We start from the raw sequence: 11,758 nt of genomic DNA, 5'->3' as shown, positions 1-11,758 counted from the left end.
GTTGTTTTTTTTGGACCATATAGATATTTTGGATTTGTTATAAGAGGAAAGATTGTAGAAGAGAGAAGATCATATGTACGTGGCTCATACTTTTCACTTTTATAATAGAAGAAGACAAACAAAATAGATTGTTTACTTTCAGTCTGGTTTGTTTTCTATTTCCAGGTGAATCAAGGAGAGCTTTAATAGTTCTACATAGTTGATTATAGCCTATTCATCAAGGAGAGCGATGTTACTAATTAGTTCTGGAGATTGAGCTGCACTTTCTCTGAAGTACCATATCACAGCATCATTAATTAGCACATTCAAATCACTTCCTTAAGATACTGTCATAATCCACACGTTACATGCGAGATGTTAAATGAATTGATAAAGTCATACAAAAACCCAACAGTCAAAGTAAAATAATAACACTGCTAGGAGTCATTGGCTCTAACACAAATATGTAATTTGTGGCAAATGCATTTCTGGGCTGTGTCTGGCGTTCTTTGCTATGCCTTTCCATCAAATGTGTGCGCCATCCGCTGGCTCTTGTACACGCCTCACATTGTGGCAACAAGGATTTGCCACTGCAGGAGAGAGGGAGGGGTTATGAGACAGGCAGGAAACTCTCTGCCATGAAGATACAGTATGCCACAGGGAAAACAGAAGTACAAAGAATAAGTAATGCACTGTACATATACTGTAAATACAACCTACTGTTTCTTTGTGGTGTAAGGACATACAAAAAGCCCTAAGCAAACAATAAAATATTGGATGACAAAAAATAAGCTGTGTGCATGTACGAAGTTAAAGCTTGTATACAGGGAAATATCTACAGTAGGATACTGTGAGTTATCACTGATAGTGGTATCCAATATATTCACCAAATGCTGTTCGCAGGGAACACAAGTTACCCAATTCGGCAATATTTCAAAACTGTTATGAGTACTGCTTTAACGACACAAGTGTATTTATTTGGTGAAAGGAAAAAAAATCTTTGAAAAAGTACTGTTTTTCATGATTCATAATGCAATCCATACTCAAAGCTGAATTTCAGTGGGATTCATTCACAGGAGGCTGCAGAGGGGAGGACGGCTCATAATAACAGCTGGATTGAAGTAACTGGAATGGTATCAAACACATAGAAACCATGTGTTTAAGGTGTTCAATGCCATTCCATTTATTCCATTCCAGCCATTACTATGAGCCCATTCTCCCCAATGCAGGTGCCACCGGCCTCCTGTGGCATTAATTTAGTAACAGTGAAAGAACTTGTCAGCTGCAGAGTTTCCTCTGCCAGCACAACTCCTGCTTGCTCGCTGAAATGTATTCCTACTCCCTGGGTGGACAAGAGGAATCTCTCGTCAAGCCTTATCCATCCGGCATGAATCTGGAATCAGTTGGATACACCCTCCTCTGAATTCATGTCCTAGATACAGAGTGGATGATTCTCATGATTATATTCCTGCTCAGGACCCAATACATACAGACAGACAATATTACCACCCCTGAGACTCATTCCCCAACAATGAGCCATTTCAGTTTTTTCTGATTCTAAACCACATATTATTTGGGAACATATTGTCTTCAGGTGTTGTGAACATTCCAAGTGTGTTCTCCACCCCCTGATTTCTGATTCTACAGATTAGGCTGAGAGGGAAAATATTATCCCTCAAAGGAAGAAGGGAAAGACCCAAACAGACTAAGTATGTGTGGCCAATCAACTTTGTGCCTTGCTGTGCCTTGTGTCCCTCTGGGCACGTTGATCCAGGCGCAGTGAAGTCCTCCTTCTCCCTCGACGCCTGTAATACCTGCATGATGAGAGCCAGGGCGCTGGCAGCTGCAGCAGTCACACTCCCCCCGCAGCACCCCACCCCCAACCACCCTCCCATCTACTGCGCACACACACAGTCTGCTGAAGCTCTTTAGAGCCACCTACTGCATTCCTGACTGTACAGCAGCGTTACTACTGATCCTCTGCTCTGTGGGTTGTACTGAGAGTGATGTTTAGAACAACATGAGAGATTGCAATCGTAGGAGTTGATTGAGGCATCTAATAAACACTATGGCAGATGGGATGATTCTAATTAGACTGAAGCTAAACATAGTATGGTGACTAATTTTAGACCCGGTCATAAACCAAAAAGTGTTACTTTCCTCACTCATTTGAAACCATTGATGTGTCCACTTTAGTGTATTTTTGGTACAAAGGCAATTGTTACCGTGTCTGGGAGGATTGCTGATTCTGCAAAACTCAATGAAAGTATTCCCAGTTTCCCACAACAACATCTAAACCTAATCAACCAGAACAGCACTCTTTGTTCAGCACTCTAAATCCAATTAAGGTTGTTTGGACAGATATCTGAATAAAAAATGTACCATGCAAAAACATAGTTGGTACTCAGCCAAACAAGATAGTTATCCCAATGGAAAGCAATGCTCTTCTTCACAGCAGCACAGTGAGCAATCATCCCTCCCTAATAGCGTGATGTGATACTGTAGTTCCCACTGTGGAAACGGATTATATCAATCACACATCATAAAAACAGTTGGTGGAAAACGTAACAAGTCAGAGGAAGGGCAAAGATAGTAAGACATACAGGACTTGGAGATCAACTCCAGGGCAAGTTCTAAGATTATGCCTTAGTGGACAGTCAGAAATCTTTTGGCTGTTTCAAAGCTTGCTTACTGCAAATGTATATGTTTAACATTAACTCAGGCATAATCCATTGGGGGGCAACATGACATTTTGGGTGGGCAATGCCTAACACTGGAGCCCCCTATAGCCAACGTTGATCAACTCTAGAGGAGAGCTACAGAGAGAATACTCAAGAAAAAAAATCTAAAGTTGAATGTTGAATGAGTTTACTGTATGCATATGAAGCTGGAGGAATCTCTAGCCAGGCAAAGGCATACATGTTGTAGACACCATTACGTCAAGACGAGCACATCCATTGTTACTTTACAACACTACACTTTAATAGTTATATGTGCCCAATAATGCTTTTGTAGGTTAAATGTGTCCTCCAACATAGAAACCATTTTAACATTAGACTTATGGAAACAAGGCCATCCCACTGAGCAAGAACTGCTTGAATCAACATTGTTTCCACATCATGTCAACAAAGAAATTCTATGTGATGTTGAATCAATGTGGAAAACTGACTGGATTTGAAAAAAGCCATAAACATAAGGGAATTTTGTCATTTTTTCACCCAACTTTTAACCTAAATCCAATTACATGATATTTTTTGTGGGTTTTACGTTAGTTGACAACAACCAAATATAAATCAAAACTAGTCGTTGAAATGAAGTCTGTGCCCAGTGGGATGGCTCCCTAACAGTGCTGAGTGCTGCCATGGAACTTTTCATCAAGTATGGTGACATCCTCCTTAGTGGATAAAAGGTTAAATACAAACAGTAGCATAATAAAATAAATGCTCTAGATTAAATCAAAGCATCCATCTGAAGACATACCACAGTGAGGATTCCTAAGATGGCTGCTGACAGAAGTGATGCATTCTCCATGCTCACTCATTAATATCAGGACGGCTGTCCACTGTAATTATTGCACGCTGCACACATCAATTAGCACAGAGGCCTCTCTTTGTGTGTTTCCATTAATACCAAATTGTGTTCACACAAAGTGGTCAATCACTTCACTGCATAGGTAAATTATGCAATTAATCCATGAATGGTTCGCCAAAATAACCGTCAAATGAAAGTTCTTACATTAAATGTTGTTTGTCCTCTGTCTTGTTTGGGAACATTTACAAAGGCATTCATTTCTTTAATTTGCCTAGTTAAATAAAGGTTAAATAAATACAAAAATGTATTTCTTTAATTTACTAAAGGGATAGTTTCTATTTATATATGCAAATACAATGTCCTGTTTGTCACGTTAGAGGTCTGCTTTATTGAAGTGTTCCAGATCTGCTTTTAGTCCCAGCAGAAGGGATGTGGAAATGTACAAATAACTGTATCTTTTCCTCAGCCTTCCAGGCCCAAACATCATCGACAAAGAGATCAATTCAACAACAGCTTGGTAAGGTTTTCAGGTCATGTGAGGACAAGGTACTAAAAAGGGAGTTTTATTTTTTAAAGCTCATTGATAATACAATGCTCCCTTTGATATAGCCAGTACTGAAACATGATATTGAGATCACTTCGCAATACAAAATGGAGGCCTTCTGAAAATCACCATCATGCTGGAAAATGTGTATATTGGACCAGGCTACAGCAATAGCCTCGAAGCACAAGGCACAATGACTCAATAATCAAAACGTAAGGGTAGCCTAAATGTGCTTCCATCATCATTACTCTGATTCCAACACAGGCTCAGTGGTAGGCTGAGAAGATCAATAGACCAAAGCTAGACAGAGATAGAGCTCTTCTCAGCAGGTGCTGCTTCATGTTCTGTTCTCAGCACCATAAAAAAACTGCTCTATTATCATCACTCACTGTCTGTTTGCTCTAACACTGACAAACGGCTTCAACTCGCATGCAATTGGATTCCTTTTGTGTTAGGCATTCAGCAATGGCTTCAATGTTCTCTAATTTGATAGGAAGTAACACAACGGTAAAATCTCACATGGATAGAAGCTTGAGACATTTACCTGCCTTACACCCCATAGTTTTAGTTTATCTCTGAAAACTATAGGCTATACAGGGAAGTATTGGATTACTCAAGTAATTAGGACGAGTCAAAAATTCCCTTTCAAGTACCTTTCTTTCGCCTTCAAAGGAATGACACAAAATATATAAAAAATGAATTTACAAATGGTTTATACCACCAGCTAGGTCCTCAGCAGCTTGCCAGCAGGTTGCCAGCCACATTATCTACTAGAAGTCACATCTGTTCGTCTCCAGTAGCCTACATTTGGCAATGGTAATTCATTGACCCATTATTAAACCTGTACGTGTTCCATACAACATCCACCAAACCAGCCTTGACTCTGTTCACTTCAACCCAAAGAATTGATACATCTCTACACACATGGTGTATCATTACGATGAATCTGAAGTTTATTGTGAGCAGAGAAGAATGTGTGAATGTGCATCAGAATTGAATTAACATAGTATCCAAAGAGTTTAAGACATTGGTCTTATACCGTAAATTATAAATAGATAAAACAGGTAGCTAGGTATACAGTGAATGCAGTAGGTAGGTATATGTTAATAAAGACAAATGGAAGAAAATGGAGTGAGTCAACTGGTTGTCCACTGAGTGAGGCCTGCCTCCATAGTGTTAAGTTAGTAGCCTAGTTGTGGTTCACTTCCACCAGAAGGTCTTTGTTACTCCCACCAGGTGTCCATCCTCCGTACCCTCACCCTCTGCTTGTAATGGTACTCCTTCAGGTGTTTCTTCAGGGTGTTGGGGATGGGCAGCACGTTGATGCCGTCATAGGTGGTGCAGCTGCTGATCACCGCCCTGCACACGTGCTGCAGGCTGAAGGGCAGGGTGCGGTGGATGGGGTTGGACAGCAGAGGCTCGAAGAACATGCAGGAGTTGGGGTCCTTGTAGTGCTCCAGCAGCCCTGTGACGGTGGGTGCATGGAAAACACTGGGGTCGTGCACGTCGAAGCTGAAGTTGTGGTTCCACTGCTCGATGCGGGAGTGCAGCGAGCGCCCGTAGCGGCGGAAGCTGACGGAGAAGAGGTAGTCTTCCTGGGCTGAGTCGCGGAGGAGGAAGGTGCCCTCTTGCTTACCCTCCAGCAGAGTCTCAGCCTCATAGCGGTCCATCACACCCCAGTAGCAGGGTAGGTTAGTGATCTGCAGCAGGTCAGGCACCAGACAGTGGATGTAGTCGATCTGGGTGTGGATGCGATAGCCGTCCTGAGTAGGGGGACCCTCAGCCTGGGGGACGGCAGCTCTGGTTGGCTGGAGGCTGGCTGTGACCTCAGGGTCAACAATGGGGTCAGGCACAGAAGCAGCTTCACAGACAGGGACCAAGGCAGATGCTGAGGCAGAAGAGGAGGAGGCCACGGCCACCACCTCATCCAGAGTGTCTAGACAGCTCTGCAGCAAGAGCTGGTGCTGCTGTTGCCTCTGGAGAAGTAGCTGCTGTTGCTGGTGAATGGTAGCTCTGTCGTCCCCTGCAAGCTCATTCATACCATGGGCCAGTTTGGGCCCCAGCTTGTACAGAGGGTTGATCTGGGCCATCACCTCAAACGTGTGGATCTCTGCGTTGGGCGGCGGCTCCACGCCTTGCTCGATGCTGATGCGCCTGCGCTCTCGCAACCGGTCATCCACATCCTCCACCACGGCGGCCATGTTTGAGGCAGAGCCACTAGCGCTGACCACCAAGGTGTCCACTACGGGAGGTGTGGAGATGGGGGCTGTGTGCTGCTTGATGAGGTACCACTTCTGAGCCAGCTCGGTGCCTGCAGCGAAGGGACAGTCATCCAGCATGAGTTCAGTAAGGTGGATCTTGCGGCGCGAGGAGGCAGCCCCTGCAGCAGCTGCAGCGTGTGGCATAAAGACCTGCTGAGTCGAACTGGACGACGATGGAGTGTTGGTCTTTATGGGGAAACACTGCCCCATGGCATCCTGGATCTTTTGGCGGAGTGTGCGACTGCCACCTGCCCCCCTGCCCTCAGCCTCACTGATTGGTGGCTCAGCTGTCCCCTGTGCCAGCCTGGCTGTCCCCCTGTCCTGGCTGAGTGAAGTGACCCCCTCCAGGCCCTGCCATCTCCTGCACTCCTTCAGTGGAGAGGAGGAGCAGCGGTCCCTGGGCTCCAGACCAGTCAGCAGGTCCCCATACTCAAACCCATCGCTGACAGGCCGCTCCCCAGCTTGCTCACGGGACGTCTGCCCTTTCTTTTTTCCTCTTCCTGCCTTTTGCCCCCCGCCGGCATCTCTTCTCTCCTCAGACCGGCTCTGTCTCACCTTGGGACGGGCGCCCCGCTCCCTGTCTTTCCCACGATCACCCGACTCCTTCGGTTCAGACATGACAGGTTAATTATGGGCTGGGATAATGGTAGTTGCAGTCGGGGTCAGCTGCAGGGAAAAGGTGATTTGTGGCTGTAGTCAGTTCTCAGCAGCAAGCCCTCCCATTCAGAATCTTCCCAAAGGCTGTCAATAGCATGTCCCATGAATCACTGTCACAGTCACTTGGGGCTACAAGAGAAACAAAAAACAGAGTTTCTCTTAGCTGCAGCAATTAGGGGCAAACGATCATATATACATTAAATATAACTAAGGCCTATAAGCAAGATTTCTTTTAAGCATGCCAGAAAAAAATACATTATATAGAGAATAATAAACCATAAGACAACATTATACAACACAATTATTTTATCACACGAGACTTGTAAACTGATTTCTACAAGAATGAGGGGATGTAATAAAAAATAAACTTGGATCAAATTCATAAAATGTCTTTAAATTAACAAAACATGAAACATTGAAAAAGTATTTTTGCTGCACCCTGACAGCAAAGACTATCGGTTGGTACAGTCAATAAACTATATTCATTGTCAATAACCCATCTAGTAGATCAGGGGTTCTCAAAGTGGGGAACGGGACCAGATCTGAAATGAATATTACTCACAGATTAATTTGTAATTTAATTCCACTATTACTGTAGATATAGTATCAGGTCATTTCCTGGAATTACAATTCAAAATGTTTACATTTAGCTCCTTTAATCTACAATTTATGTTCTTAACGCTGGGCAACATGGGCCTGGAAGGCTCACAGGGATATTGGTATCCACAGTACTCCACCATTTAAAAAATAAATAAATACAAACAGTGTGGTTATTCCCTCTGTAAGGCAATCAAACAGGCAAAACGTCAGAACAGAGACAAAGTGGAGTCGCATTTCAACGGCTCAGACATGAGACATAAGTGGCAGGGTCTACAGACAATCACGGATTACAAAGGGAAAACCAGCCACGTCGCGGACACCGACGTCATGCAACCGTGGACTGGGATATGTTCCGGGTTGCCTCTGAGAATAACATTGAGGTATACACGGACACCGAGTTCATCTAGAAGTGTATAGGGGATGTTGTTCCCACAGTGACTATTAAAACCTACCGGAACCAAAAAACGTATATAGATGGCAGCATTCGCGCAAACGCGAACCACTGCATTTAACCACGGCAAGGTGCTGGGAATATGGTTGAATACAAACAGTGTAGTTATCCCCTCTGTAAAGCAATCACGCCTGCATTGAGGATAACACAGTGCCACCGACGCGACCCACTCCCAAGGACTGTGGGCTCTCGTTCTCCGTGGCCAACGTGAGTAAGACATTTAAGCGTTAACCCTTGCAAGGCTCCCGGCCCAGACGGAATCCCTAGCCACGTCCTCAGAGCATGCGCAGACCAGCTGGGTGGAGTGTTTATGAACATATTCAATCTCTCCCTATCGCAGTCTGCTGTCCCCACTTGCTTTAAGATGTCCACCATTGTTCCTGTACCCAAGAAAGCAAAGGTAACTGACCTAAATAACTATCGCATTGTAGCAGTCACATCTGTCATCATGAAGTGCTTTGAGAGACTAGCTAAGGATAATTTGACCTCAACTTTACCTGACACCCTAGACCCACTTCAATTTGCACCCCAATAGAGCCACAGATGATGCAATCGCCATCGTACTGCCCTATCCCATCTGGACAAGAGGAATACCTATGTAAAAATGCTGTTCTTTGACTATAGCTCAGCCTTCAACACCAATGTACCCTCCAAGCTCATCATTAAGCTCGGGTCCTGGGTCTGACCCCCGCCCTGTGCAACTGGGTCCTGGACTTCCTGACGGGCTGCCCCCAGGTGGTAAAGTTAGGAAACAACACCTCCACTGCTGATCAACTTTGCAGACGACAACAGTAGTTGCCCGATTATCAACAATGACGAGACAGCCTACAGGGAGGAGGTAAGGGCCCTGACGGAGTTGTGCCAGGAAAATAATCTCTCCCTCAACAAAACGAAGGAGCTGATCGTGGACTTCAGGAGACAGCAGAGGGAGCACACCCCTATCCAGATCGACGAGACCGCAGGTGAAATGCTTCAAGTTCCTCTGCGTACACATCACTGACAATCTGAAATAGTGTGGTGAAGAAGGCACAATAGTGCTTCTTCAACCTTAGGAGGCTGAAGATATTAAGCTTGGCTCCTAAGACCCTCACAAACTTTTATAGGTGAACAATTGAGAGCATCCTGTCGGGCTGTATACGTACGGCAACTGCACCGCCTGCAACCGCAGGGCTCTCCAGCGGGTGGTGCGGTCTGCCCAACGCATCCCCGGGGGCACACTGCCTGCCCTCTAGGACACCTACAGCACCCGATATCAAAGGAAGGCCACAAAGATCATCAAGGACATCAACCACCGAGCCACGGCCTGTTCACCCGCTATCATCCAAAGGCGAGGTCCATATAGGTGCATCAAAGCTGAGACAGAAAAAATGAAAAACAGCTTCTATCTCAAGGCCATCAGACTGTTAAATAGCCATCAATAGCCAGCTGCCACCCAATTACTCAACACTGCACCTTAGAGGCTGCTGCCCTATGTACATAGACATGGAATCACTTATCACTTTAATAATGTTTACATTCTGTTTTACTAATTTCATATGTATATACTGTATTTTAGTCAATGTCAATTGCTCATCCTAATATTTATATATTTCTTAATTCCATTATTTTACTTTTAGATTTATGTGTATTGTTAGATACTACTACACTGTTGGAGCTAGGAACAGAAGCATTTCACTACACCTGCAATAACATCTGCTAAATATGTGTATGTGACCAATAAAATGTTCATTGTAATTCAAGCTTTAAAACTGCAAATTTTGCCTTGAGACTGCCTCCTGGCAAAATGTGTAGAATTTCTGTATTTGAGGTTTAAAGCTGCAACAACAAAAAGTCGCTCCGCTCCATGACAAAATATGTAGAATTGCAGAAAATGTGCTTTAAGCCTGGAAAATGTGTTAATTTAAAAAAATTAAACTGCAAAAAAAGTTCCTTCCCAGGGGCCGAGACTTGGTTCGTCCGAACATGAAATGCCAAAGTCAAAGTAAATCTCATTGTATGCTATTTTTTCTCACTCCAGTTGTGTTGATTATTTGGCGGTTCCTGATGAATTTGCTATCACAAATGGGGTTCCCGGCTCCAAAATGCTTGAGAACCCAAGTAGATAACTGACTTACTCCCTTCCTTCCTTGATAACGCTGGATGCGATTGAAGCGGTGCCCCTGGCTAGCCAGTTAACGTTAGTTAGCTAAATGGCTATATAAGCATTAGCCTAGCATCTTCTGAAACGTCTCAGGATTCACTCTTTTCTTTAGCAAGATGCGTTAGCTTACTTAAACCTTAGACAAAAACAATATCATATATTTGTTTCATAACAAAAACCCTTTGTCAATGTGCTAAAAACTAACTAAAATAGTTCATGATAACGGAAGCAAGTTTGCTAGTTGAGCTAACACAGAAGGCAACATCAAGGGGAAAAAAAGGTTGTCACTCAAAAGTATTACACAGGAATTTTCGTGAAGTCTCTCCTTATTTGACCGTACTGTTATACTGTAATGAAAATGTGATATAATTTTGATCAGATCAATTTACTTACCATAAAAACTTCGTTGTTGCTCTCTCCAAAAAGCTAGCGAATAAAACCAGGAAAAGGAAAAGTTCACAACCCGGAAGTAAAAACAAAAATCAAAGTAACTCAATGTAATCTATAACACAGGACATTTCAAAGCAAACGTATTGAAAATGGATCGGTGTATTATCCAGACGAAATGTATGAATGTACAGGCAGTTCATATATTGTAGTTTGTAAATATTGACTTACTGAGTCTCCTGATGTTGTTGACTAACTGACTAGGCATGTAGTGTACTGGAATGGAATGTACTGATGGCACCATTACATGCAAAACATACACACTTGTAATCCATACTCATAGGTATGATAAATCAGAATGACCTATGATAAGGCTGTATGTAACTGTTGCAAAGTTTCTTATATAATACAGTTGAAGTCAGAAGTTTACATACACCTTAGCCAAATACATTTAAACTCAGTTTTTCACAATTCCTGACATTTAATCCTAGTAAAAATTCCCTGTCTTAGGTCAGCTAGGATCACCACTTTATTTTAAGAATGTGAAATGTCAGAATAATAGTAGAGAGAATGATTTATTTCAGCTTTTATTTATTTCATCACATTCCCAGTGGGTCAGAAGTTTACATACACTCAATTAGTATTTGGTAGCATTGCCTTTAAATTGTTTAACTTGGGTCAAATGTTTCGGGTAGCCTTCCACACGCTTCCCACAATAAGTTGGGTGAATTTTGGTTCATTCCTCCTGACAGAGCTGGTGTAACTGAGTCACATTTGTAGGCCTCCTTGCTCGCACACGCTTTTTCAGTTCTGCCCAAACATTTTCTATAGGATTGAGGTCAGGGCTTTGTGATGGCCACCCCAATACCTTGACTTTGTTGTCCTTAAGCCATTTTGCCACAACTTTGGAAGTATGCTTGAGGTCATTGTCCATTTGGAAGACCCATTTACGACCAAGCTTTAACTTCCTGACTGATGTCTTTGAGATGTTGCTTCAATATATCCACATAATTTTCCTCCCTCATGATGCCATCTATTTTGTGAAGTGCACCAGTCCCTCCTGCAGCAAAGCACACTCACAACATGATGCTGCCACCCCCGTGCTTCACGGTTGGGATGGTGTTCTTCAGCTTGCAAGCATCCCCCTTTTTCCTCCAAACATAACGATGGTCATTATGGCCAAACAGTTCTATTTTTGTTTAATCAGA

The 11,758-nt window shown here is 43.3% G+C and overlaps 1 protein-coding gene across 3 annotated transcripts; it reads right to left on the bottom strand.

Annotated features, from left to right (window-relative positions):
• Window positions 1–4,984: 4,984 nt before the first annotated feature.
• On the bottom strand, window positions 4,985–10,723 carry LOC139548075 (suppressor of cytokine signaling 5-like). Of its 3 annotated transcripts, XM_071357397.1 has the most exons (3): window positions 10,557–10,723; window positions 9,166–9,376; window positions 4,985–7,101 (listed from the first exon to the last, which is right to left on the bottom strand). In XM_071357397.1, exon 3 carries the CDS (start codon window positions 6,931–6,933, stop codon window positions 5,278–5,280), a length of 1,656 nt encoding a protein of 551 aa, XP_071213498.1. In that variant the 5' UTR covers window positions 6,934–7,101; window positions 9,166–9,376; window positions 10,557–10,723; the 3' UTR covers window positions 4,985–5,277. The 3 variants fall into 3 exon arrangements, with proteins under 3 accessions (XP_071213498.1, XP_071213497.1, XP_071213499.1); XM_071357396.1 differs by lacking the exon at window positions 9,166–9,376; XM_071357398.1 differs by lacking the exons at window positions 9,166–9,376; window positions 10,557–10,723 and adding an exon at window positions 10,138–10,431.
• Window positions 10,724–11,758: the final 1,035 nt, after the last annotated feature.

The sequence above is a fragment of the Salvelinus alpinus genome, chromosome 21 (genome assembly GCF_045679555.1).
Source record: "Salvelinus alpinus chromosome 21, SLU_Salpinus.1, whole genome shotgun sequence".
Lineage (NCBI taxonomy): Eukaryota > Metazoa > Chordata > Actinopteri > Salmoniformes > Salmonidae > Salvelinus > Salvelinus alpinus.
The sequence above is the reverse complement of the archived record's forward strand: the minus strand, read 5'-3'. Positions and strand labels throughout refer to the sequence as shown.

Bases quoted from the DNA above. Each gene is read 5' to 3' on its own strand.
- LOC139548075 (XM_071357397.1), bottom strand. From the start codon at position 6,933: ATGTCTGAACCGAAGGAGTCGGGTGATCGTGGGAAAGACAGGGAGCGG.